The sequence below is a fragment of the Hordeum vulgare genome, chromosome 5H (genome assembly GCF_904849725.1).
Source record: "Hordeum vulgare subsp. vulgare chromosome 5H, MorexV3_pseudomolecules_assembly, whole genome shotgun sequence".
NCBI lineage: Eukaryota > Viridiplantae > Streptophyta > Magnoliopsida > Poales > Poaceae > Hordeum > Hordeum vulgare.
The window spans coordinates 520,313,050-520,327,633 of record NC_058522.1 but is presented as its reverse complement, the minus strand read 5'-3'; the positions used below and the strand labels follow the sequence as shown (position 1 = coordinate 520,327,633).

Here is a 14,584-nt window from a genome sequence, read left to right as displayed (position 1 = left end):
TGGCCCTAGTGGCTTATTGGGGAGCATTGTGCCTTCACACCGCTCCAACAGAGACGTACTTCCTGTCAAAGGGAATGAACTTCGGTAACACATCCTCGTCTTCATCGGTTCCACTTGTGGTTATCTCTAACCTTTACATTGTGTATGTTATTGTTGTAGACTATTTCTTACTTGCCTTAGCAATTATAGTTGATAGCATCATATAGGTTGATCACCTAGTTGTCATTCTAGAGAACCTTTATGTTACTAACCCTAACTTGTTAAGATTTGTTAAAAAGTGGTAGTTGCCTATTCACCCCCCTCTAGTCAACCATATCGATCCTTTCTCCTCTCTTGAGCGACATGTATCCCGGAGGGCCCAACAACCTACCGCTCAATCTCCACCCTGATCCCATCCGATTCACGCGGACCGCATCTTCTCCTTCCTTCTTGTTAACTTCACTATTCCCCATCCTCTCCTCTTCATGGCCAATTCTCACGGTTGCACACCAGATTCCATGCGAGCGTCACTCCCTGCTGCCCTGTTTCAGTCCTTGCCTCAACTTCGTCACCCGCGCCTGGTCAACACCGCAGATTGATGACTACCTCTTCTGGTGGGGGATGAGACTGTTTTGTGATCCGTTGCAGTGAGACCATGACGACAACTTGCGAAGCATCAGGGGCCACGATGTTGCGAGCCTCTTCGTCCATCTACGGAGCAACACAATGACGATAATGTTGCGTGTTGTTGCTCCAGGGGAGTTGTGACGGCCACTGTGTGTGTGGCGGCAGCGGTTATGCCGCGAGGCAGTTCGCTAACACTGCAGAAGTCGGAGACGCCGCAATGAAGATGATGATACCGTCGGCGGCGCGATAAGTCAAGTACGACGGAGGCGCATTGTAGCGGGCTCTGCTGCCGGCGACGCTGCAAAGCAGGCGTTGCGGCAGCGGCACGATAAGTAGAGGATAGTGGCGCTGCAATGGAGCGGGTTCTACTGCCGGCGGCTCTGCAATGGAGTTGCGATGGAGCTTCGTCGGAGCCGTTGACGCTGTGTTGGAGCTTCGTCGGGACTGCAATGGAGGTTGCCGGAGTTATAATTGAGCTTCGTCGGAGCATCGGTGCTGTGTTGAGACTCCACCGGAGCTGCAATGGAGCTTCGCCGGAGCTGCAATGGAGCTCACCGGACGGCCTCGATGGTGCTTTGGAGCTTCGCTGTGGCTTCAATGATGTTGTGTTGAAGTTATCATGTTGCCGCTGCCGTGCTGATCCAAGGGCTGAATAGACGGATGATTTCTTAACTGATTCGTAGCAGCCCATATTATGTTTGTAGACACAAACTTTTGATATCCTTTAAAAAATAAGGTGACACTAAATTATAAAGCTATCAAAGGTAATTACAGAATTGTTCCAACTTTTACCAACCGCACGGTGAAAAGAAAAGGAAAAAGAACACATACACAAGTGATATATTGTACAGTACATCTGAAGATTCTAACGTAACCCAGTTGATCACTGGAAGGGAAGAAGGAAATTTGCCGACATAGTAATCTTCTGTGAAACAGCCAGCTCGTACAGAAAGCAGATAGCAGAGCACGAGCCGAGAGTGAGGGGAGACACGGAAAAGAAGGCCACCGAGATGGCCCATTAACGTAACCCAGTTCGACAGATCACGCCCAAGGAAGACATGAGCCCCGCCTTGGCGCTCGATCTCGAGGTGGCCGCGGTGGTCGCCGTGGCGGTGCTCATCGTCGCCCTCGCCGCCGCCGCCTCGGGCGCCTGCCGCGACGACGCCGGGACCGCCGCGGCGGCGGCCGAGGACGTGGAGCGCGCGCTCGGCGGCGCGACGCTGGTGGCGTACGCACAGGCGGGCGAGGCGGCGAGGGCGCGGCAGCGCTGCTGCGCCTTCTGCCAGTCGGAGTACGTCAAGGCGCCCGGCGAGCTGGTGCGCGTGGTGCCGGCGTGCGGGCACTTCTTCCACGCCGCGTGCGACGCCGACCGCTGGATCCGGACGCGCCGGACGTGCCCGCTCTGCCGGGGCGCGCTCTGGCCGCCCGCGCCGCGCCCGCCAGTCCGCGCCGCCGCCGTCGTAGTTGTAGCATAGTCGATCGTTTTTTCTTTCTTCCTGTATCAGTTCCAGCTGCTTCGTAGTCGAGAAATATCAAGGATGCGTTGTACAGCTTCGTTTACTTAGGCACGTCAGCTTGCTGGTGAAATGGAACGGTGTTTCTTTGCTCCAAGAATTTTGCTGCCTCCGGTGCGAATTTGTTACGGTGCATCACGCCAACGGCTTAATTAATGTGGATTGGGTGATAATAACGTGTCCAACTGATGACACTTCATATTTCTGATACGTTTAACACGTGTAGGCAAATCAGAAACCACTAGCGATGGCGAATTAGAAAGTCTTTAAAAGCGATACTAGCCTTATCCTAGATAAATTGTATTTTTTTACGTGTGCAGTCGTTCCAACGATGACGTAAAAAACAAGCGTTCGACATAAATGATTCAACGCACAGGGGGAAACGACACCGCACGCCGCTTATTTCGTGCGCCCGTCATTACACGCTGCACACTCGAGCGCTCGTGCTGCGAATCCACCTACCACCATATCCAGACGCTGGCGATCCGATGGCGCTTCCCCGGCTATCCCCGCACCGTCGATGCTTCCTTCACCTCCCTCTAGTGGCCGCAGCCGCCGCTCCGTCGTAGTGTCCGTGTCCTTGTGGAAGTTGAGCCCTTGGTGGACTCCAGGCCGAGGAGTAGCTCCGTCGCGACTTCAGCCCACCTCTCCTCGAGTTCGCCCTACGGCGGCTCTGGCACGACCGGACCCGTGATGAGCACCGGCTTGCCGTGCTGGGCGACGAGGTAGTCGATGTAGGGGGCTTCTATCGCGTCGGCCGTTGGCCCCAGCATGGCCTCGACGGGGGGCACGTTGGCCGCAGCCGGCAGCAGCGTGACCTTACCTCGCCAGCGGCAACGAGCTGAAGTGTCAAATGTCGTGCGCGTCGTTTTTTTTTTCAACGCTTGCTGAAGCGGCTCACACATTCCATATTTTACAGCGGTCGCTGAAGCTAGCGCAATGCTGCGTCGCAAAACTTGCTATTTCGACGATGTAAAAGTTACTTTAAAGCGCCGCGCGTTGTGCTGCTATTGGAGATGCTCCTAGATGAGAATCATCCATGATAACGTTTTTAAGTAAGCTTGCGTAGCAGTTTTTGTAGGTGTAGCATTTTTACCCATGACACAGTTGCCTGCAAGAATTATTTGCATCGGTCGATTTTGTCCCAGAAAATGGAGCAGCTCGCCGTCGCCGGCGTCCCCGCCGTCTTCGGCCTCAGGGCTGCGCTGCTCCTTCCACTCGTCTCCCTAGGCGTTTTGTAAACAGTCAGCAAAACCGTTAAGTTCATTATCAAAATGTTGATAACATCGCCGTCAACCTAACCAACACTTACAGGGGAGGGTACAAGACCAGACCAGCGGGTTCCTCAGTCGACTTTGACATGTTCTAACCATCTGAGAGCCGTCCGTGTCCAGACGCGGACGCAGGTCTCATGGCATGGATCCTTTCCAGTCGGACCCGAGAGATGTCGGCGTGGAACGACATGTCACCCGAGTGAGTCAAAGAGCTCACAAGTAAAGCAACGCAAGCACTAGACGTTCTAGAAGCGAGAAGGTTTTCCTCGACACAACCGAGAAGTTCGACGATTTTGCCGCGAATTTCACAGCGGAGCATTTAGAGGCCAAAACGTTACTGTCCGAGGAAGTGCAGTACTACTACGGTCTAAACGAAGCGCGTCACTGCAATCTTAGTGCTTCTGTTTTTTCTATGTGTAGTCGGCACGCGACGCGAGTGAGAGCATCAACTAATCATATGGTATATATTATGGCAAATGCTGGGGGTAATGCCACGGTTATTTCTGTCTTTCTGGCAAATACTGGGGATAATGTCATTTTTTGACAAATTCTTTGTATGTAACATAATGCGCACCGCGAAAGGAAAAACCTAACGCGGATAGTTTTTGTTTTTTAAAATGGATAAGATAATGTCAACTGATGAATACGCAGTTTTAGTACTCCTGACGTTGTTTTAGAACCTAACGCGAGTAGTCATAGCCAGTGAGGCTGTCTTAAATGGAAGACAGCGACGTCGTTTTCCATTTTATTAAGAGAAGCAAAGGGATACAAGTTACACGGTAATAGTCACATCTTCGATTCAATTTTTTCAAAAGGGAAAAAAAAGAGGAGAAGAAGAAGAGGACAATTGAATCAAGTGCAAAACCGGAGTGGTGAAAAAAGACAACCGCACGGGAATTGTCCACCGGAAGAAGAAAGGAAATCGGATAAAACATTCTTGGAAAGCTCAACCCCTGCCTTTCCTACACACTGCCTCCTGACTTGGCCGAGAAGGCTCCTGACCGGAGCCTCCTATACAAAGAGGCTGGACTGGAGCGGCAGTTCGCTGGCATTGGCATTGGCATTGACATTGGTCAGGGAGCATGGGTCCGGAACTCGTGCTCCACCTCGAGATCGCCGCGGTGGTCCTCATGGCGGTGATCATCGTCGCCGTGGCCGTCATGGCCTCTGGCGGAGCCTGCGACGACGCCGCGGGGAGCGCCGCGGTGCACGACGCCGACGTCGAGCGCGCCCTCGGCGAGGCCACGCTCATGACGTACGAGCAGGCGGCCGCCAGGAAGAAGGAGAAGGAGAAGGGGAAGCAGCAGGAGGAGGAGGAGGAGCGGTGCGCCATCTGCCTGTTGGAGTACGCCGAGGGCGAGGCCGGCGAGCTGGTGCGGGTGGTGCCGGCCTGCGGGCACTTCTACCACGAGAGCTGCGGCATCGACAAGTGGTTCCGGAAGAGCCGGACGTGCCCGCTCTGCCGCGGAGGGCTCGGGCCGCCGCCGCCAACGCCGCTGCCGGGGTTGCCGCGGCCGGAGTGCCCGCCGATGCCGCCGCGGATGCCGCCGTCCCATTAGCTTAGCGTGTCTTCTTCTTCGACGATTGTTAGGATTTGCATTTTTCTGCGGATTGCAGAGGCGTTGTAAGTATCATCTGTTCTCCGTTGATTCCAAGGAAATGTTTCGTGTTGACGCGAATTCTGTCGCGATGCATCGTGCAGACGGGCGATTACATTGATGCCATTACAATATACGCAAGCAATTTTAATTCAAGTGTTCGGGAGAGAGCCGACGTGGAGTTTTTCTTGGGTAAGCAAACACCAACACGTCGACTACTACCATCACTAACCAGATAATGCACCTATCGTATCATCAATCATCTTCTAAGCTGAGCAGTGTGGACAGAGTCCTGCAGGTCTTTGCCCGGACTTTGACACGTTCTAGCAACAGGATATCTAGCCCCCCCTTGTATTTTAACTCCCCAAATCACCTTTGAGAGTCCAACTCCTCGGATTTTAAGAGTTTGAACATTTTGGCACATAGTACGTCCTTCCTCCAAATTGAACTTCCGAAATCACAAATCTGCACAAACTACTCATTTCAGATGCGATTAAGCTGACAAGAGTGCATAATTGTACATGAACTGACAAATTAAGGTAAAGAGTACTCGAATTCACCTAAGCTGCCACTTATAATTAATTGAGCTAAAGTACCTTTCTACTCCTCGTCGAAGGAGATCACGATAGGCTCCTGCCCCTTGCTGGAGCGTGGCAGCGAGGCGCCGTGGCCCGTGGGTGCCGTTGGATGTGTACTCTTTGCGGGCGGAGCAAGAGCCGCCGGTCGCTGAAAGCACCGATACGGCGATACCGGTACGGCGACAAGGGTACGGCGATACGGGATATGACAATTTCATAAACATCAATATGACGACACGGCGAGCATATATGAATAATAATAAAGTGACATGTAATAAAAACTAACATAATAAAATGTATGGTATGAGATCAAAATACCGTCCTACGCGTAGCTTGGTTGCTTCCATGCCTCCTTTCTTTTCTAGTCTTGAATTGAATGATCATCGAGGTCCTCAACTCTTCATGATGTATGCAAAATAGAAAATGCAACACATGATATTAGACATGATAATATGAGATAGACAAGCATGAAAAGTGAAAAAGCAGTAAACAAGTTGGCTTGTAGCAGTAGCATAAACTAAGAGAAAAATAACATGATAAAGAGGAAGATCCATGTCAACTAGTGCATTACAACATAACAACAGAAAGATACAAGGCTCACATGGCCATAGACCCATAGTCATACAGTGCATAATTGTGCATTACAACATAAACTAAATGAGGACAACTCAAGTGAGAGCATACATGATCTTAGCCTCCAATTCAGGTTCATCAAGTGTCAAATTAGCACCTTCAAGCATGCCAACACCAGTGAAGCTCTCAACCCCATCTCCACCCACATCCCACATCCGGCTTGGCCCAACATGATAAGCCTCAGATTGTCTTGAAAGCAAACACAGGTTGTTTTGTGTGAACACTAAATCCCCAACATGTTCAGGAGTGAGTTTGTTTCTGTCGAAACTATGGATGAAGGAATATGAGCTCCAATTCCTTTCACAACAAGATGAAGATGAAGGCTAACCAAGTAACCTTAATGCCAAACTTTTCAAGAACTTTGTGCTTCCTCCATGAGTGCCCCACCATTGCTTTGGTTCAAAATCATCTCTATCTTCAACTGAATCGGCATTCTGGAAGTCATTCATCAGCAGAGCAAAATCCACAAATTATTTCCCGACGGTCTTGTGGTCATTTGGATCCGAAAATAACTTCTGCAAACACTTGTTTCTCATTTGAAAAATATCATTATCACTAAGGGGGGTAACATTGCCAGGGGCCGCCCCAAGCCAATTTGGACTGTAGTACCTATTAACATGACAACGTAAAGTCAACAAACCTTTTAATGTTGACAACTTAAGATTGTAAAATGACAAACATATATAAAGAGCAAACCTGAGATTGCACGAGTGAGCCAAACAATGGAGGGGGGGGGGGGTACTACTCTTCTCCCAACGTTTTGCAAGTTTTTTTCTTGATAACGATATAGAGAGCACAATCTTCATTGCACTCCTTTTTTCCATAACGATAAATAGGAACTCTCACCTATGAAGATGAGGACAATTAAAATCAGCAAGCATCACACATAAAAAATGTTCAAATAATGATGAATAAAGCTAAAAGAACAACTCACCTTCTCTATCATGTCGTCCCACATCTCATATGTCAAATGGAGAGATGGTTTGTCCGCGTCGGTCAACCTCATCATTGCATATATGGGTGAGGTAAAAGAGACAATGTATGCAATTTTATCCCACCACAAATCACTCAAAATAAGTTCCTTCACCCTTTGAATTGTAATAGGATCATACTCTCTATAATTAGCCCAATTTGCATGAATAACCATTAGTGTGAGTGCATCCTTGATTAAAACAAACCTCTTCAAGATGATGACAACACTTGCAAATCTAGTTTCTGCGATGTGAATAAACTTGAGTTTGCTAAACTCATTCAACATTGACAACCTCATACCATGGGTCATGATGAAGTTCTTGACAAATTGAGCTAGGTCGGCAACCTCTTTTATAAAGTGAAGAACCTCATAGTCTTCACCATGCATCTTTGTATCACATATGTCCTTCAACACAAGATGAAGGCAGTGCACAATGCAAGGAGTCCAGTAAATATCGTTGTACTTTGCTTGAATCATCAATCCAGCACCTTTGACATTAGATGCATTGTCCGTGATAAGTTGGACCACATTCTCAGATCCAATCTCCTCAACCACTTCCTTCATCCTCTCAAATATGAATTGCTTAGATTTGATCTACCATTGAAGACAATGAACAATGAACAATCAATTTATAAAAAAAACAAGACAAGAAAACAAGTTAATCAAGGTAGAAACAACAATTTTTACCTCCCCTTCAGTGTTGATCGCCTTTAGAAACATTGGACCACTCCGTGTCACAGTCACGAAGTTCAAAATTGGTCTTGTTTGAGGGTCAAACCAACCTCATTAGTCGCAATAGTCACACCTTTGAGCGGCCACGTAGACTTGAGGGGCTCCAACATCCTCCCAACATGCTTCTACTCTTTGGAAGCCAAGTAGTCATCAATGCATTATATCCAAGAGGCACATAGCCACCCAATTCATTGTCCACGATAAAATTGTAGGACTCTCGATAGTAGGGTTTTCTTGCTAGATTGAAGGGAACCCTTACAAACAAAATAACTAGTCAACAACTATGCTTCAAAAAGACAACAATAATTGACATTGTAATGCAAAGTTGCATACCTCCGGTGATGAACATTCTTGCAATAAGAGCATCAACTTGTTGTCGAAGCTCTGAATGAAAACATTTCCGAAATCCCAAACTGCTTTCCTGTTGCCTTCCTTTTCCTTCATGATACCGATGGACCGGATTCCTCAAAGGGTGGTAGAGGAAATTTGTTCCTCGTTTTACCATGTGAAATAAGTACATCGGATGCCTTATCTTCCTTGAGAAGTTCCGCAAAGAGAGGTTTTGTTATCTTGGTACAAGGGTTATGCCTACATTTAGTATCTTAAGAAGATGTGCTTTTATTCTTGTATAGCTGCCCAGGAAATCATGTATACAAAAGTGGCAACGGAAATGTGTGTTGCCTCCTCGACGTGATGGGTCTGTTGCTAGTTTTGTAGCATGCTTCCACAATGGATATTTTAGATTGATAGTGACATTCTCAACCCCTTGACCTGCATCATTAACCTCAGTGATGTTGCTTGCAGTACCACCGATTGAAGATTGGCTTGCTGCCATGTCACTCCCCGCAAATGACATGCTGTATACTTGTATCTATCTTCTTCCCTAGCAATATGAGGCAGCAACAACATCAGCAAATAATTTTACGGTATAAAAACAACAATTTTCACGTATAAAAAACGATGTTATTCTACTACTCCTGCATGTTTGTGCAGAGGCTGCAGACATACGCATACATGATACATCCATCAATCAGACACACGCATACATCCATCAATCCATGGATCAAGCAGAGTACCAGACAACTACACACGTCCACACATCAATAAATAAACATAATCGTGCTGGAGAAAATCACCTTGCGCCGAGCCGCCGACGAAAGAGAAGAGCAGAGGCGGCGGCTGGAGGGGCACCGGCGGGGGCGGGGGTGGTTGGAGGGGCGCCGACGTGGGTGGGGGAGGCGGGAGGGGAGGGGCGGAGGTAGGGGTGGCGGTGGCTGGAGGGGCGCCGACGGGGGCGAGGGAGGGGGCGGCTGGAGAGGCGCCGGTAGGGGCGGGGCGGCACTCGCCCTCAATCCCTTCCTGGTGCACATGGTGCGACAGGATTAGGTTTAGGTCCTCGTCGTGGGCTGGGCTCGCTCGAAGCTGCGCTATGTCGCCTCGCTGTGTCCGAGATGTGTCTAGCGCGTTCTCCAACCGTGTCGGCATTTTTTTTCTTTTGTTTTAAATCAAAATAGCGATACTGCTCAGATACCCGTATCCCGCGTATCAGAGTATCGGTCGTGTTCTGAATGGCGATACAACGATTAGTGCCGTATCGGTCCTTCCATAGACCGGAGCCGTCCACTTCATTGCCGCGTATGCGGCCGAGAGGTGGTGTCCACGAATGGCGAGGTGCTCCTCAACTGCCTCTAGGTGGACGCGGGTGACGGCGAGACTGGCATGGGTTGTGCAAGGTGCTCCATGGCTCAATATTTCGACACTTCTACATGGGTATTTATTTGGTTTCCGAATGGTTTTTGCTAGTTCTAGCCTTGCTTTTAACGTAAATCTGTCTAGAATGACGAAATTGTTTTTATATTTTGTGCATGAACAAGCACTTTTGGAAGGAAGTAAGAGCAACTCCACCGCGCCCGACTTATTTCGTCCGCGTGCGTAAGTTTGGGTCGCGGCGGACAGAAAACTCGTCCCAACATGCCGATCCAAACGGACGTGCGTCCACTTTTCGTTCGTGTGCCGACCCATTTCCGATCCATTTTTAGCCTGATTTGCCTCGACTCGGACACAAGACGGACGCGTGCGGTGTCTGCCTACTCCTCCCCTGGTCCGCTAGTCGATGGCACATTGTCCATCCTCTCTCACCTCATATCGACAACAAACCCTCGTCCGCCTACGTCGCGTCTTCGCCATTGCCATTTGTCGGTGCCGACACACCTACCCCAACATCGCCACTTCGCCGCCACCACCTTCTCACCGCCGGGACTTCTTTAGGCCAGCCACCTGGTCCAAGGGTGACGCGTGTCTATTTGCCGACCAACTCCATCGACAACGCCGACAAGTTGTTCGACAGTTTGCCAAGAGCAAGAGAGTGCTAGAAAGGAAATCGAGCGTGCCTTTGATGTTTTGCAATCTCGATGGGGCATCGTTCGGTACCCTGCTAGGACTTGGAGCACCAAGAAGCTGTGGGATATGATGACAATTTTTATGATTATGCACAATATGATCGTAGAAGAAAAGCGTCTGGAATGTATCTACGATCAAGGGTTTCAGTTTCAGGATGAGAATGTTGTGCCTGAGCATGGAGGAGCGATAACGTTTGAACAATTTGCCCAATTTCATTATGAAATGTGTGATTGGAAAACTCATATGCAGCTGCAAAATGAGTTGATTGAGCATATGTGAGATCATATTGGCAATCAATAGATGTATCTTTTTTCATATGTATTTGATACAATTTAATTTTTATTTGGTTTGTAAAACTATACTTATTTATTTGAAAACTATGCATTATTTTTGGGTGTGAAACTATGCTATTTTTTATACGTCTTCTTGTCAAATAATGCAAAACGTGTGCATATTTCTTAAAAAATGACGGCGGCCAGCCGACCATGCCGACAAATATGTGTCGCGGGCGTTGGACGCACTACCGACCCAAATATTAAACAGGACGAACGTCGAGCAGGCAGCCGATCCAAAAAGATAAAAAGTAAACAAAAACATCGTCCGTTTGAGTCGGCGCGTTGAAGTTGCTCTAAATCAATGTGCATGTCATTGAAGCAATCTAGAGCAACTAACCTTTTGGCACATTGTCACTTGACGCACGAGAGAACAAAACTGTGACTAGTACGAACGAAAGCGCTCGTGCATGGATCGTACCAGCCGGCACCGTCCCCTTGTATCAATCCAAAAAACTTTCATAAAGGGGCATATGTGACCACATGCAATCAGAGGGGAGACTCCACCATCTGAAGAAGAGATCTGGGAGGGAGGAGCTTCACTTAGATTCATTCCAGTCTTCTCCGATCTTCAACCCTTTTCACTCATAGACACCACCACCATTGAGAGAGTTATATACCAATTTCTAAGGCTAGGGTTTGCATCTCTATTCATACTATTTCAGAGATTGAGATCGACCATTCATACTATTCTGGATCTTTTATGATATTAACAATATGTCACCTCTGCGTTTAATCTTTGTTTCGGGCTCCGGTGAGGAGGATTCGTCGCCTTCGTCATCACCAACCATTCTTCATCAACAATTTCATGATGCTCACCACCAGGAGTGAGTAATTCCTTTATAGGCATGTTGGACGGTGATGGAATTGGATGTGATTTATGATGTAATTGAGTTATTTTGGTAGGGCTTGGTCCCTAGTATCCACTAAGTTTTGAGCTTGATGTTGCTATGACTTTGCTATGCTTAGTGCCTGTCATTAAGGATCGAGTGCCATGATTTTAGATCTGAACCTATTATGTTTTTATGAATATGAGAGTGTTTTGGATCCTATCTTGCAAGTTATATGGACATATTAGGTGTCATGACCTACATACCCTAAGGTGACAATAATTGGGTTTCCTTCTCGTGATTGTCGTAGTTTGAGGAGTTCATGTATTCACTATGTGTTAATGTTTTGTTCAAGCTCTCTATTTAAAGGATGCCTTAATATTCCTTAGTTTCCTTACGGACCCCGCTGCCACGGGAGGGTAGGATAAAAGATGTCATGCATGTTCTAATTATAAGCACGTATGATCATATACAAAATACATGCCTACATTACATTGATGAGTTGGAGCTAGTTCTGTGTCGCTCTAGTGTGTAACTGTTACATGAGAAATGCCATCTAAATCATTATCCATCACCGATACACGTGCCTATGTTTTTCATATATTGAATCTTGTTGAGTTCCTATTGTTGTTGCTACTGCTACAATCACTACAATATTGCTCATGTTACCGTTACCATTACTACTACTATTTTGATGTGCTACTAAAACTTTTGCTGTAGAGAGATATTCCACGTGTGGTTGAATTGACAACTCAACTGCTAAGACCAATAAATATTATTTAGCTCCCCTTGTGTCGAATCAATAAATTAGGGTGTAATACTACCTATGAAGATTGTTGCAATCCCCTATACTTGTGGGTTATCACCCTGCTGCCAGCCACAAGGATATCCGGGACTTGACATGCCTCGGCTTGGAGGGGGAGGAGGAGTAAGTATCCACACTTGGCCTTCAACTTGTCTTGACTCTTTGAATCACATTGATCTCAAACTTGTTGTTATCTTTTTGCAGGGATGAAGAGACTTTGGCACAACAGTTGGCCAAGATGGCAAAAACTGCACCTGCCGTCGAGGAGGCGACAAGTTCTGCACCGGAGGCGGATGTCGTTGTCATCATCCCCCCCGCATAGCCCAGTGCATATCCCCCGGCAAGAGGCCTCCTTACAGTACCCAATGGAGAGTACTGACGTGGACGCAACTGCTACTACTCCCATCCCCCTGCAGGAGGAGGCGAAGAGCCAAGAGGCGGAGCACTGAGAGTTGGACCTCCCAAAGGACACTCATACGCGCTCTACTCTCGATAGGAGTTCTCGGGAGAGGAACCCCGCTGATGAACCTGTTCGCGTTGAGGATATGTCAGCAGGCGAAGTTTTCAACAACCATGCGACCACAACTGATGTTGCCGGAGAAGGAGTGCCCCGTCTCAACAAGCAACCATGGGTAAGACCTCTTGCCGTTTAATATCTTTATTTTCTCTTTTTTGTCTTCTTAACTTATTCTAAGTCCAATTTTATTCATTCTTTGATTTTGTAGATCTACCCCCAGTGGACGATGTGAACGTGGACACCCGCACCGAGGAGGCACCAAAGAAGCGGCCACTGAGCCCAGCCGAGCTGCTGCAATGACGGAACCGCCAACAAGGCTGCTAAGGAGGCCGACAAGAAGGCTGCTGTGGAACGTGTGTCGGAGGCGACCGTGGATACTGAAGACATTTTTGTCTCAAGAGTGCCCGACAAAGGCAAGCTCGTCATGACGGAGATAGCCGATAAGGATGCTGTTGAACCATCATCATCTGAAGTACCCGCTCCTAGCAAGTACCTCAAGGTCAGCAACTTGCAGTTCGTCAGCGTTCCCAACGAGGCAATTTTCCAAGATTTCTCTAGAGAAGGAGCCCTTAATGATGTCGTCGCCACAACTGGAGGGCTAATAACTGTTAATCCTTTTGGTGGCACTGATGAAGCCAAGGAGCATGCCCTTCTTTCTTCCATTGACAAATACCTCAAGCAGCTCTAGGCTCTTTACAAAAACCATTCGGAGAGGTTGGATCGTCTGGAAGCTATTCTTCTCGAAGGGGAAGCCAGGTTCAATGAGCGTATTGACGAGACGTGCACTTCGTTCACCCAGAGCTGTTAAGACCTCAATAATCGGTAGTATAATCTCACCAAGGCAATGGAGGAGTTCTTTTGCCTAAAAGGCCGAGGCAGAGGCAGAGTGGGAGGAGGCTGGTGAAAGGATTGCTATTACTGATGCATATCTTATCAAGCGCAAGGACCAGCTCGACTCACATGAAGAAGATCTTGCCGCCCGAGAAACGCCATCTCTGCCAAGCTCGAGACCGAGCATGATAAGCAGATCCAGGAGTTCGAGCACAGGCACAAGGATGCCCTCGGGAAGCAACTTGCGGAATATGCTGGCAAGCTCCAGGAGGCCATTGAGACTGCTAAACTTACTCAAGCTACCAAGACCGAATTGGAAGGCAAAGTGAAGAAAATGCAATCTGATCTAGCCGCTTGTGGAAAAGAAGTCTTGAGGTTGACGGTCGACATCCAGAAGACAACTTGAACCTTGACGGACCTCGAGGTTGCACTCTCGGACGAGACCAAAGAACTATCTGTTTCCGCCAACCTCAACTTGATCTGAAGGTGAAGGTGAGAACCTATGAGGACAACCTTGAGGCTGCGAAAAATAAGGAGCAGGCCCTGCTTGAAAACCTTGAGAAGGAGAAGGATATGCTTAGTTCTACTACCCAGGACTTCAATGAACTGAAGCATAACTTGGGAGTGTGGACGAAGCAACTCATGATCATTGTCGGCAAGCTCTCCACCCAGCTTGCCACCAAGTGCGTTGGAAAATGTGACTTATCCTAGGACGGCACGAAGGCCGCGAGCGCCAGGTTACCCATCTTATTAGAGAAGCTTGTAGGGGCACTCTAGAAGTACAAGGAGGGCCGGTCTGACAACTTCCTCAAGGGGTCCCGCAAGCTGCGTCGTGGTGTTCTCCACAAGATATTGGTGAAATTCGCCTTCCACAACCTCGTTATCAACCTATCCAAGGCCTTCTCCAAGTTGTTAAAGATCGTCGACACCATCGCCATCGATGCCCTTGTCGCTCCTATCT

At 48.1% G+C, this 14,584-nt stretch overlaps 1 protein-coding gene across 1 annotated transcript; it reads left to right on the top strand.

Moving 5' to 3' along the window:
- Positions 1–4,444: 4,444 nt before the first annotated feature.
- On the top strand, positions 4,445–5,073 carry LOC123399789 (E3 ubiquitin-protein ligase EL5-like). Its single transcript, XM_045094173.1, has one exon. The coding sequence runs from the start codon at positions 4,477–4,479 to the stop codon at positions 4,951–4,953; it is 477 nt and encodes a 158-aa protein (XP_044950108.1). The 5' UTR covers positions 4,445–4,476; the 3' UTR covers positions 4,954–5,073.
- The last annotated feature ends 9,511 nt before the right edge of the window (positions 5,074–14,584 follow it).

Coding starts and splice junctions, on each gene's coding strand:
- LOC123399789 (XM_045094173.1), top strand. CDS start 4,477: ATGGGTCCGGAACTCGTGCTCCACCTCGAGATCGCCGCGGTGGTCCTC.